The sequence below is a fragment of the Cibotium barometz genome, chromosome 13, assembly GCF_041138505.1.
Source record: "Cibotium barometz isolate CiBa-2024 chromosome 13, ASM4113850v1, whole genome shotgun sequence".
Classification (NCBI taxonomy): domain Eukaryota; kingdom Viridiplantae; phylum Streptophyta; class Polypodiopsida; order Cyatheales; family Cibotiaceae; genus Cibotium; species Cibotium barometz.
In genome coordinates, this window is record NC_141058.1 from 6,141,290 (window position 1) to 6,155,208 (window position 13,919).

Here is a 13,919-nt window from a genome sequence, read left to right on the forward strand (position 1 = left end):
ATTTTGGCGTTGGAAAAGCAACTTATGAACTTATTAGTTTTTGCCTTTCCATCTTTATCTGCTTTCATCTCGAAGATGAAAGATCTCTGGGACGAGCTTGCTGTTTGTGGCAAGGACATCTCCACTGAGGATATGGCTATTCGGTTGCTCTCCAAACTACAAGAAAGGTTTGATGCATACTTTCAGTCTCTGGTTTCTTCTCCTCGTCTTGTTCCAGTTACTTGGGAGGAAGTTCTCCCCTCCGTTATGCAGAGAGTCTCGCTTTGAGGAGCGGACTGGCACCTCTGGTGGCCCTGATGGAGCTTTGGCAGCACGAGATAAAGGGAAGACTCAACAAAAGAAAGGAAAAAGGGGTTCTGACAAGAACTCCAAGGATTCCGACGATTCCGACAAGGATAAAGAAAACAAATCTTCAAAGAATAAGGACATTGAATGTCATTATTGTGGCAAGAAGAGTCACAAGTCACCCCAATGTCACAAGAAGAAGCATGATGAAGCAGCAAAGAACTCTTCCTCAACGGCGGTGTCTCTGTCAAAATACGCAGCGGAAATGATAACCAAACTTGAGACCACAAGAGCAAGTAGAGTGCAGAAAATAGACAGCACAAGAGAAGGAGAGAGATAGGCGTATAACTCTTCTCTATACACAAGATCCCGAGAAATAACTGAATAAGTACAATGTGGGGCAATGGGGCCTATTTATATGGCCCCATCATGCAGTCGGCCAGCACTAGTGGCCCTCACGACTGGGCACATCCAGTCGGCTAGCAGAGAAAAATACCACGGCCCCTCCTGATGAAGTCGGCCACCTCCTGGTACACATGAGTGCAGTCGGCCAGCATCAGAGGCTCCTGCCAGCTTGTGGGCGCATTGTCCATAACCACTTGAACCACATTTTTGGGGCCAACCTACAAGGATGATGGATGCATGAAATTTGAATGAGAATATGGAAAATAAATGAGACTTGAAAGTAAACTTGAGTAAAAGGCAAAGGCTAAAGCTTTAAACTCAAAATTGTACCTCACCTCGATCATGGCGATAGATGAAATTGCCCGAGGTTTTCTTCCCTGCCTTTTCGGTATCCAGGGCTTGCAAGAAGTAAGTGCCAAGAGAGCAAGACACTAGAATGTTGAGGATGCCCCTCTTCTTTTTATTGGTCCATTTGTCAGAGAGGATGGAACACCCATACTTCACCCATCCTGCTCGGACAGGCTTTAGGGTTTTGCTGATTCTCTCCTTTTCTTCATCAAGTGCCTTCGTGCGCATGTCGTTGTAGGTGATACCATGCCAAGGACCATGGCATGGTCCTACTTCGGCAATGGCCCTCACCATCCTTTGCCATTGAGGATTGCACTCAGTGACTATGCTTGTAATCTCCACATTTGCCTCTGCTCTGCTCGGACCCAAGAGAGAGAGGTCACATTCGGTGCCTTCAACAGTGGCTTGCCTCTTGTGTGGAACCTCAAACTCACTTGGTCTCTTTGATGAGGTGTTGGAGTTGGTCAAGGGGAAGAAGGATGTGGAGAAGGATGAGGAGGATGTATCCTTTGCAGGTGGGATGTCTTCATCTTGAGCGGCGGCAACGGCGGAGGAGGCTCTTCCGCTATCACATGGGGAGCTCCAGCTTGTTTTCCCGATCTGAAGGACGTATCACCTTGGAGGAGGAGTGCCTTGGTCTGCACCTAGCTGAGAACGGGCCTTAAAACTATCGTAACTCATGGTGCGGTGAAGATCTTAACCTTGGTCTTGACTCTTATGAGGTGTCAAAGCCCCTCTAATAGAATCCTATGCGTGTCCCATCCCAATGATGCCATGTATTGTCTCTCAGAGTCCTCAATGATGGCTATATAATTTTGGTTTGATGTAGACATCCCGTCATCTCCCTTCACTCATAGCTCAGACTCCTTTGTTTTGTGATCAATTATCAAGTATGCTTCTAGTGCAGGGTTATAGTTTTAGACCCCATCAAGTGGTATTCATTTGGTTTTTCCCTTCGTGGGTATGTGGGAAACTACTTCATGGGAGAGCTTTATGGAGACAAGTGTGAAAGTCTTTCAGCCAAAGTTGCACTGCTGGTTTAGACTATGGATGCTTTGGTGGCAGAGCTGATGGATTACATTGTTGAAGGGATTGAGTGTTGGGGTATTAAATAAAGATTGGGCAAAGGCTGCCCTCCATGTATACAAGCCTTCCACAAGAAAACATTAATTCCCAATGAGGCCAAACCAATGTAAGAAAACCTGCCAACGTTTTTGTTTGGATCTATATATCATAGACGTTGAGACTCTTGCTTAGATAGATGTTTTGCTCTTAATCAAGTCTACATGCATATAGGAAGATCTTGGTAATTCCACAAATAGCTTGAAATAAAATCAAATGTTTTTCTGATTATCTGTTAATTTGGGTAGGCATTTTTTACTGAATACATTGTGAATATATAATTAGCAATATGCTGTTGCTGTAGCTCTTTCTGGTGTTTTTTTCCCCTTGGTGGACTGTATTGGGCTTATGAGCTTGCATCTGAAAGCAATGAGCTTTGAAGGCTGAATGGCTCTGCATGATTTTACTCAAAGACCTTCACACAAGTGTCTGCCTAATGTATCAAGATTTTAAACAGATGCTGTTGCTGATGCTAATCGAGCTATACAATTGAACCCTTCAATTTCAAAGGCCTACCTTCGCAAAGGGTAAGGTTGTGGTTGAATCTAAAATTAGACTTCTGGCTTTTGTCACTTTTCAACTTTGTTTCTCTTTTACTTTTTGACTAAATGTTGTCTTTGGACAGAATTGCATGCTTTTCACTTGAGGAATACGAAACTGCGAAGGTTGCATTTGCTACAGGGGCAAAGCTTGAACCGTCTAGCTCAGTTTACAAAAGTTGGATTAAGAAATGTGATGATGCAATTGCCAGTAAGCAAGCATTGTTGTTGAGGGGTTATTAAATGGCTGTGAACACATGGTTTTCTAGATTGGTGTGCAGTGTAGATAAAGTTGTGCTTGTAATGACTCAAAGTTATGTCAATAAAAAACTTGTCCACGTCATGCATTCACTTAAGATGTCCCAGCACGCACACTGATGGGTGTGGCATGAACATGATATGAAGCTTGCCAATGAAAATTTGTAACATGAAAACTTTGGGTATCTTGGTTCCCGTTGGCATTTTCTTTAGCATAGAAGGCAGGTTGCAGCTAGCTTTAAAGGGTTTTCCTTTTCTCAAGGAAGGCTTTTGTGAGTGTGAATACATCACCTGTTTCTAAAGAGACTATTAGAAAATTATTTTATGGGGTTCACCTTGAGTGAGCCTGGGGAATTTACTTCTTATCCAGCCTTTTAACAAGGCCTTAGTTTCTATGAGACACATTCACACCTTTTGAAACTTATGAAACGTTTCGTACATTGTTTCTCATGTCCTTACAAAAAAATCACCACAAGGGCAATGTGTAGTGAAGTTTGGGTTCTAGATTCTATTTGTAACTTTGCTCATATTTTCAATGAGAATCAAAAATCTCCAATCAATCAGGTTTTGCAACGCAACATGTTTGATTTTCATGATTGAAAATGGCAATTTGCATGTTTTATACATTTGTGGGGGGTTTTAGGATGTTCTTGGGCCAATTATGGAACTTTTCTTGGACTCACCAAAACTTTTTCGAAATGTTACATAAAGGTATGAAACATTTTGAATCACATTTCATGAAACGCCGTGCAACTATGACAAAGACTCTGATACATGGCATACAAGTATGTTGCCATTATTGTTGGGCTGCGCGGCCTTACAAAACAAACAGAAACTTGCTTAAGGTTTCAAAACACATTAGAGATAATAATCACATTTTACTTGGGTGTACTCTAAAAGTCTCTTGAGGACTGCAGCCACACTCAGCTCCAATTAGGCATAAGCTTCAGCAAAATTGACTAGAGAGAAAAAAAACAAACTAGCTTGTAACAAAGTCATGTAATCACAAAAAGAAATTATGAGTGACAATTTAATCTGACCTTTTTTTCGTAACTTAGAAGAAGCATACTCTTTTTTGTTGGATTAAATTAGGTTTTTCTGGTGATTCAGAAGAAGCTGCAAGCACTTTTCAGTTAGCAGAGGAAAAGCTGCCCGGACCCAGAGATGGAGAGCCAGTAATTGGGGAGGAGGGTCGTGAAACTATCAGCTCCCAGAGTGAAACACTTTCTTCTGTTTCTCCTCCAGTTTCTGCTCCTTTGCCCAAACTAACCCAAAAGTTCAGGTGAAGGCAATCAGAGAAAACTTGGTTCAGTCTATGAAATAATAGAAAAGATCCTTTGTTGCAAACAGATTGTTACGGAACAATGAGTTTCTTTTTTTTTTTTGGGCTATAGAGTCTTGCACTTCTGTTGTTGATTATTGAAAGTTAGACGGATGCCATCAAGTCTTTGAATGTGTTTCTTTGTTTTCTTGCAGGCATACCTTTTACCAGAATGCAAATGAGGTAGTTGTGGACATATTGGCAAAAGGATTAAGGCAGGAGGAGGTGAAAATAGATTTTGGAGTGCAATCTGTGAGTTAGCATGCCTCCTGGTTCTATTGCACTTTTCTTATATATCCAAACATGCGTAAGTATAACGTTATTACTTTTGTTTTGTTTTTATGTTCAGTTGAGGGTGGTAATAGATGTTCCTCCAAATGAACCTTACATCTTTCAACCTCGGCTCAATCAAAAAGTATGTTTTCTTTACTTTTTGACTTGGCATTTGGCCAAGTTTTGAGCAGTGAATTCTTGGCAAAGGTAAACTCTATGAGCATGTGATCGGTTGCTGTGGGATGCTTTATATAATTTGTGAAACTTCAGGTTCTAACTGAAAAATGCAAGTACAATATTCTCGCCACAAAAGTTGAGATACGACTTGCAAAAGCGGAAACGTTGCAGTGGAAGACACTTGAATATGATCAAAATCAGAAAGTAATTCAGGCTCCGGCTATTCCCACACGTAAGCCTTGCCATATCAAAATTTTTAAGCTGAAGGCTTTTTAAAGGGTGTGATAAATAAAAAAGACAGCTGGGTTGTAAAAGATGATTGATGTGAGCTTAATACTTTTTTTGCTTCTAATTTTTCGAATTTCTCCATATAATCACCTACTAATCAGTTGTTACCGTCTTGTGTCTAATTTTACTCCATGATGATAACTACTTTTAAAAGCCTTAGATGGATCATGGGCAGACATACGCACATGCTGGCTAGATGGTTCTCCACCAAATCCTAGATGCATTATGCTATTTATAGCTACCATTGAGCCAAAGTCTTGGCCACACTTGTAATTGTAAGCTTTACATGCAGCGCCATTCCCTATCGTCATGGGACTGGGTACCTCAGTCAAGTCGTCTGTCTCATGAAGACCTCAGTAGACCTTTACTTGCATATTTGTAACCTTAAGGAGTTCAGGTGTGTCCTTTTGTGTGACAGAACAAACTAATATTAATGCTGACAGAACAAACTAAGACTAATGCAGAATGAAGGTAGGCTGGATCAAGTTTGTATTAGTTCTTCTATTGCATTGTGTACGAGTTCGACACAAATGGCTCAACATACTGTTATTTTGCTCATCTGTGGAATCGTTGTGGGCTAATCAAGTACCTTTTTGTTGGTCCTTGATTAATCCTCTGAAAGGTGAAATGTTTTTGGTCGATTAAATGCAACCAGGGTCATTAACTATTTGAAATCAACTGTTTTTGCTTAGTCAAGCCTCTGAATTGTAAAATATTTATGCAAAAGGCTTTAGTAGACTAAATGCGACCAGAGTCATTGCTGGTGTCAAATCAGCCACATTGGGAGAAAGGATTTCCATTAAAGCATCAGGTTGGAGTCTGGATTGCCCATCTTACATGCTTGGCAGTGCCCGCTTGCTTGCCCATTTCCGCTCAAGGCGGTGAGACGGGACTTGAATCTGTCGAATCGTGATCCGCATAGCATGTGATGTGTTGGTGCTGGTGTCAAATCAGCCTCATTGGGAGAAAGGGTTTCCATTAAAGCATCAGGTTGGAGTCTGGACTGCCCATGTTACATGCTTGGCAATGTCTGCTTGCTCGCCCATTTCCACTCTAAGGCAGTGAGACGGGACTTGAATCTACCGAATCATGATCCGCATAGCATGTGATATGTGTTGGTGCAGATATCCAGGCCTGTGGATAAATCCATCTGGTGTGACGTGCAATAAATGATCTCGGTAATCTGCATCTTTGGAGGTATATCTGGCGATGCAAACCATACAGTATCAGTAGGCAGGCGGTCATAGCGGATAATCTGAATAACATTCTGATGGGTAAGGTGAAGGGAGGGTGCATCCAGGCTGTATTGGAAGGGCGGCAAGTGGTCCATGTGAAGCCCCTGTGTGAGGAACCAGCGAGTGACACTCACTCGATGTCCCTGCTCTGCCAGCTGTCAGGATGACTCCAACAGGCTGTACTGGAAGGGCGGCAAGTGGTCCATGTGAAGCCTCTGTGTGAGGAACCAGTGAGTGATGCTCACTCTCCATCATGTGCCTGCTCTTCCAGCTGTCAGGACGACTCCAAAACTATCCTGGGGGCCTGTGTCTGTCCAGGGTATGTAACTGTCTAAAAGAGTGCATCCACTATTAATGGTGTTTCTCCAAACTCTGCAAGAATGATGGAATGAGGCACTGATGGTTTGCTCCGCAATATCCTTGAGAACATCATAACTTGAAGTCACTTAATCCTCCTCTCCCAAATCTCCAAAAAGAGGCCCCATGCATCATTGCCGGAGTCACTATAGTGTCAAATAACCACGCCTTAGTACTAGGCTTCTGAAAGTGTGTTTGGAAGTAGTGTCTCTCAAGAAAGGCTAAAGCTGCGTGAAAAGCGAGCTGGTGAAAGCAACACCCAAATATACATAAGATGTCACTATATCTACAGGATCTCCTGTATATGTGAAGTGATCTTTGTGAGGTGTTAAAGATCATCACCTTGGTCTTGCTAAGGTTCAGTGTGAGGTCCCGCTGCTTACAAAATACATGTAGTGCATCAAGATAGACATCTCTCAAGCCCCTCAGCTGAATCCAAGATGAGAACTACGTCATCGGCATTTAAGAGACTAGGGACGTAAGTGCGTGCCAGTGGAGAGCCTGCTCCTCCCAACCTGTCAACAAAGTCGGAGATCTCATCTATGTAAAGCCCAAATAGTGTCAGTGAGAAAGAGCAGCCCTGTTTCACCCAAATCGTGCGCGAGATCTCTGACATGCCTCCTGTGGTTCTAACTTGCCCTGTGACGGACTCATATAATGCTATGACACGGAGTGGCCTTGGTCCTTCACCCACGTTGGTTGTATGAACGAAAGCTAGGTGTAAGGTTTTTTATTGAAATAATTGTTTTACTCCTGCTGGACGTCATTAAGTGTGTGTGTGTGTGTGCGCGTGTGCATGCACATGGATGGGTGGATGTGATTGCATGCATTGGCATCAGCCTTTAAGTCTTGATGGGAGGTTTGGTTCATTTCAAAGATGGGTAGCTTACTACAATGGTAGAACAGATGGTGATCACGTTGGAATATGTCTAATTTGGATAGGCAAAGTTGTTCATATTATCGTCTTTTTACCTCCAGCTGTGGCTGATCCAAAATTGGACTACCCTTCCTCAAGCAAGAAGGGTCACAAAGACTGGGACAAATTAGAGGCACAAGTGAAAAAAGAGGTTTGATCCTTCTCCTCGAGGTTGGAGCAGTTTTTGCAAGCACTACAATTTGCTGATATTCTAGGAGCTTGCAGGAGAAGGACGAGAAATTGGAGGGTGATGCAGCGCTCAATAAACTCTTCAGGGACATCTATCAGAATGCAGATGAGGATACGCGACGTGCAATGAACAAGTCTTTTGTAAGCTTTCTCATACAAGTGTCTTCATTTCATTATGGTTCATTTAATTATGGCATTTTGTGATCGGAAGAACTAATGGTGTGATCGCCTGATTGTTTGCAGGTAGAGTCAAATGGGACTGTACTGTCCACAAACTGGAAAGATGTGGGCAAGAAGTATGTTGACGGTAGCCCTCCATCGGGAATGGAGATGAAGAAATGGGAAGTGTAGGTTTCAGAGAGTGCCTGGTGTCATCTATAAGCGGAGTTTTCAGGTGTTGTTTGAGAGTCAGTCTAGTTGCTTCTAATGTGTAATGTTTTTGACGTGTTCGCATGAATACAATATTCCTTTACTTGAGCATTATCAAGTCATGCTGAATGTTTATGATGATATTCTTTTAGCTTCTCTCTGATTTCTCTCTATATGTATGCTTATCGTGAATCCTCTTCAACATATCATTATACATGGTTCAGCAAATGGCAACCTTTTCTTGAAGTGACATGGTTGTGCAGATGGTAATACATAGGTAAAATGTGCCGTACCATTGGATGTTTTTTTTGTCCAAAGAAAGCTGCTTGCAAATTTTATGGAAATCCAGTTGGGGGCACATTTTACATATTAGGGAAAGGGTTACACCCTTGCTTGCTGGGGCTCACTCTGGTAGATAAATCTGCTGGAATTTTTAGGGATTGATAAACGGAAGCAATGGCTACTGCAACTACTGCAACACATCTAGATTAATAATTGTTCGACAACAAGACAGTGATGCAAGGTTGATAGGAATACTTTTATTAAAAGAAGCCTGTGATTTAGTGCTTAAAAGGCATGACAGCATGGAGTTAAATTTAGAGAAGCTTCAGAGTTCTACCGATGAGTTGTTTATTGTTATCAGTCCACTGTTCACCTAGCAGATGCTGCGTTATGGGACTTGTGTTTTCTTTCCCTATAGCTACAGTTTCACCCATTAAGTAGAGGCTGATCTGTTGTTGGAAGGTATTTACTGTTTTGTTTTTAAAGAATGATTTCAAGCTATCCTGTTTCAATGCAAATTGTGGATTGCAAAAAGAAAGCCATCAAACAAAAATCTGAAGACATATTGGATGTATGCTAGAACATGCATGTCGCTTGTGGGGTGTGTCCTTCACCTTTTAGCTCTCTTCTCTAACCTTCTAAACGAAGTGATGGGAGAGCATGCCAACATGCCAACATCCTATGGTTCTCGTCCAACCTCTCAAACGTCCCGATGAAACTTCTTGTGTGTTGGCATCATGGTGCCTATTTGTCTGCACCTAGCAAGCATCACAAACTTGTGATGCGTAGACATGCGTGCTTTCATATCAGGCTTACTGACCTGCCGATACATTGTCAGTGTACATCTTTATTACGTGGGTGCGGGTATCTGTAGAGGTTGTTCTTGTACAAGAAATTCCTTGACAGCCACGAAGTACGAAGGTGGAGCCTGCCTTGTTTGTTAATCTCATAGCGAAGTTGCTCTTGTTTTTATTTTTTTATTTTTTCCAAAGAAGGTAAGCCGGTATAAAAAAGGGAAAAACCATGTGTGGATACAGGTCCATTACTGGAGAAGGACTCCCTTAGCACCATCCAACAAATCAGAGCTAAAAGGACTAGTAAGGACTCTTAAGTTCAGACAAGAAATACTCCAACGTCGGACGGTGGGTATTGGGACGTCGTCAGAACACTAACTGATTTTGAGGAATACATAGCTGATTGTCCGAGTATGCCATCTTTCCTTGCAACTTGGGTCAACACTAGTCAAATCTTTGCTTATTGCTTGCATCGGTTCCTATGGGGCATCCCAACAGTCTTGAGAGGTGTGCCATGAGGTATCCACTTAAACCCATATTTGAGATCCCATTGTTCTCGATCACCTCTGGTCTCTAGAAGCGCCTTTGCATGCGGGAGGATTCCGCTAGCGTTGGTAGTGGCAATGGTGTGACCATGGGTTCCGACGGCATATTTGAATGGTTGCACGAGGCCTCTCTTGTAGGGGAGTCACTAGAACTAGATGTGCGGCTTTGTTGTGGGCAATCTTTGGCAAAGTGCCCTGTTTGTTTGCACTATAACAGGAGTCTCGAAAGGTTTCAAACTTGACAGAAACAGTAAACTCAATACCTTTTGGGGTTAACAGAGAAAGGATGTTGGGAGTGTCATTCTGCTTGTCTCACAGGTGCGGCCTTCGTTAACCTCTAGTGGAGGGGCGTATAATACTCTGCCTTGAACACCCGCCACTGTGGGTAACTTTGCCCATAAATAATATGGGAGATTCAGGAAGCTGACCCATACTGGGCATTCAATTTGAAGCACATGTTCCAGCTTGAAAGCGGGGTACCATGGAATGAGGTGGACAAGGCTACCATTGTAGCTAGGGACCACGTTGTAGATGGTGTCTCTTTGGGCTAGGGATTCAACCAAGACTTGAAAGAAGCCCTTCCCGCGAAGTGGAAGTGAACAAGTGTGGCTTTACATCGGAAAGCCGCATCGAACCATCTTTTAAAATCTTTTTCGGAGGGTATGCGCCCCGTGAAGTATGGGTAGGCACCACAACCAATAACTTTCTTGAATTTAAGTTTTTTTAAAGGACGGAGGACAAGGCACCTTAGCACTGCCGCTTTCCTATGCTATCTGTTGGTCTTGTGGATGCAAACACCTTGCAAATCCTTTAAGAGGTAGTGGTGGCTGCAGACCTCAAAGCGACAAAGGCATACCACATGGATGACCCACAATTTTGGACCAGTAAGGTGTTCAACACTAGGGTTTCGCTACCTATGGACAAAGTATAGAGAGACCATCGCTTCTGATGTGAGAGTTGTGTGACTTAGTCTTTTGCATGATGAGGAATCTTCGTGTGGTGGGGCAGATTCTCTGCATGTGTAGTGGCCAGGTGTCTAGACCTTTGCTTCAACTCTTAATTAAGTCCAATGTGGCATTGGCACGCTTACCATAGGGGTTGTACCTAACACTCCCGAGTGGCACTAGAGACGACAAAAAGTGACACTCCTAACCCTAATCCTAATTGTAACCAAATCTCAACTCCCCGTCGTAATTTCGTTCATCCAAAATCAAAGTTGCTCTTCAATCAACTTTGCACATTCCCCTTGTGACCACCATGAACAATCGCGCGTGTGGAAGGTAATCCTAGGGCCACTGATTGTATACTCATTTTGAGAGCTAAAACTCATGGTGTGAACAACCAAAGTGTTCAAAGCCTAGGACCAAACGAACATGTGTGAGGTAACCCACGTAATGCAACACTAAACACTTGTCGTAGTTGAGAGAGAGAGAGTAGAGTAGTTTATTATCGTCCACGGAAGGCCAAATTATGACCCATGGGACCTTTCCAGATATACAATGAGTCTCCTCCCCCATGGTAGGAAAGGGTAGCTACGGTGAAAGAACGATCTACGCAGCGTGGTTCTCTCGAAAGCGTAACATGCGGGTGATGAGAGCCCCTAACTTCGATATAGGAGTAGTGGTCAGAAACTGGTGAAGTGGCCCTTGTAAAGGGATATCAAAGTTAGCCCGTATGTGTGCATATGTTGGGCATGTCATAATCATGTGCTCCTTTGATTCTACACTCTGTAGTCCACACAGCTTGCATAACCTCGTCTCTCGTGCCTGTCCAGTCCATGCACCTGTCTCGATCAATAAAGTGTGTGATCGAGTTCGAAGTCGTGCAATACTCCGTCTAAATACCACTGAGAGCGGATTGGCTATGTGTGCCTCTGCTTGCATGTAGGATTCCCAACATGAAGGATAGATATGCATACTGTAATAAGCAAGTTTGCCATTTGCTCCCTTGCTTTGATGTTTTGCTTGATACGCTCGTAAGAGGTCTGATTGAAATGTGTCCATGCATATATCTTTTGGTGCCATATCTAGATATCTATCCACTCCCCACCCTTTAAACCATTTTCGCATATCCAGCACCCACCTGTTGAAAGCACTTTACTTTTCCACGTTTTCTGTAGGCATGTACTAGCATCCCATGCTCGTTTGGGGAGCCTACTGTCATCCATTTGACGTACTCGGGTGGCATATCTCAATACTCGGATCATAGCATGTACCTCAATTGGCCGACGGCCAGTTTCCAAAAGCATAAGTACATATGGTGTGGTGCTTTTGATGCCCAAATGTCTATGAATAAAAGCTTTTTGCAGCTTCTCAATGTCGTTCCATGCAGATGAGGAGATGCTCCCCCCCCCCACACTTCCACTCCATATAATACCGTCTGTAGAACATATGCATCAAAAATCATACAGCGTATTTTCCAGCATTTAGTATTTGTACGGCTGCAGTCGTTTTCAAAGTGATAATACTTGCTTTTCCTTGCCGCTAATCGCCGCTCCACACATGTATGCCATCTGTGGTCTGCAGGTACCTCAATCCCCAAGTATTTGAAAGTAGATACTACCTCTATAGACTGTCCTGCATAATGTACTTTTGGTGGGGTCTTTGATTGCTTGGTGCGCACAGCCATTAGCTTTGTTTTTGATACATTCACCGTCAAACCACTATCTTGACAAAACCGTTCAAGAATCCACATGAACTGCTGCATACGTTCCCAAGTATATGTAAAGAAGACCACATCATCTGCATAAATAAGGAGCAAGATGACAAACATACCAATATGCGGGCTTTTGGCTTCCTCTTCATTCATAGCCATGAGAAGTATTTCCTCTAGCTTATCAATGCGTAAACCAAATAATGTAGGGGAGAGAGGGCAACCTTGTTTGACTCCCATATTACTCTCAAATACTTGTGACAGCCCGTTGCGACCTTTGAGGCGGCACACCACTCGTTGATATATCCTGTAAATTCCCATGCATAGATCATTTGGGACCTAATTCTTGCATTCGTTGCCATAAGGGCAACACAAGGGTATTAACGTCGGTAGAATGCAACACAAGGGCATATATGACCAACGGTGGGACTTGAACTCGGGTGGATCATGGCCTTTATAAGGGCCATCGCATTAGCCAATCTGCCCCACTTGTGGGTGGCAGAAAGGTAGTACGAGGGTCCTCTTTTATTACACACACACACTATGGAGGAGAGAGAGAGAGAGAGAGAGAGAGAGAGAGAGAGAGAGAGAGAGAGAGAAATGAAATGATATTAACGTCCTCAAAAGGCCAAAATGACCTATGAGACCAAAAAGGTTGCAACAATTGGTGGATCTGATACAATGTCTGTGTAAGAAAAGCTAAAACAACTAAACAACTATCTGAAACTGAAACAACAACTATGAGGAAAAGTAAGGTACTAGGAGCTCATAATGGATAACATCTGGGAAGGAAAACTCCAGCAACAAAGGTAAGCATCATATACATCACTATCCAAAGATGTTTCTCATCGGTCGATGGTGGATATCCTCAATGTCCTCCATGGTGAGTACTCTAACTGGACGTCTCCCATGCCGTGCTAGTATGGTCCCGATCCTCTGTTGTAGTCTCCGTTCGGTGTCGAGATGGGCCTCTCATCTTGGGGCGCCTGGACTGCCCCAGCTCTATAGGCCGATCAATCAGTGTACCTCTGGTGCGGCTATACACTGGGGCTAGCTGTAATGCTTGCTGGCATGACTGCTCAATCTCTGGTCGAAAGATGTCTGTAATCTGCCTCTGTAGGTGTCTCTCCCTCTCTGATCCCCTCCCTCTCAAGAGACCCTCTCTATGTCTACGAAGCTCCAGCAAGTATAATCCGAGGCATCTCTGATCCTCGTATCTCATGACTCTAGAAAGTGGTCCGAAACCCTCTCTAAACAGGCAGTGAAAACGGCCTCGTATCTCATAATATACTGGACAGTGACATATGTAATGTAACTCTGTCTCTGGCTCTATCTGGCTCAGCTGACAAATCCTGGCCTTAGCTTGTTCTCCTCTGAATCTGCCAGTCTCAATCTCTAGCTGGTGTGAGGATGTGCGCATCTGACCAATAGCACACCGTACCCCATGAGAAAGATGAGTATCCATGTAGCTGGGTCTAATCACAAACCCATCCTCTGTGAGCTGGAGAAGATGATCTCTATAGAAAGCCATCTTGGTACCAAGCTCGTGTGTCGGCTGTATCCA

At 43.3% G+C, this 13,919-nt stretch overlaps 1 protein-coding gene across 1 annotated transcript in view; it reads left to right on the forward strand.

The window, feature by feature from the left end:
• The window catches only part of LOC147632309 (protein SGT1 homolog A-like), a 59,997-nt gene extending 51,667 nt beyond the window's left edge, over positions 1–8,330 (forward strand). The window contains exons 2-10 of the mRNA XM_086807131.1: positions 2,618–2,687; positions 2,786–2,910; positions 4,068–4,239; positions 4,434–4,530; positions 4,628–4,693; positions 4,822–4,960; positions 7,587–7,675; positions 7,750–7,854; positions 7,957–8,330. Coding sequence (XP_086663257.1) covers positions 2,618–2,687; positions 2,786–2,910; positions 4,068–4,239; positions 4,434–4,530; positions 4,628–4,693; positions 4,822–4,960; positions 7,587–7,675; positions 7,750–7,854; positions 7,957–8,064 — 971 coding nt within the window. The 3' untranslated portion in view covers positions 8,065–8,330. The remainder of the gene's footprint in view (positions 1–2,617; positions 2,688–2,785; positions 2,911–4,067; positions 4,240–4,433; positions 4,531–4,627; positions 4,694–4,821; positions 4,961–7,586; positions 7,676–7,749; positions 7,855–7,956) is intronic.
• Positions 8,331–13,919: the final 5,589 nt, after the last annotated feature.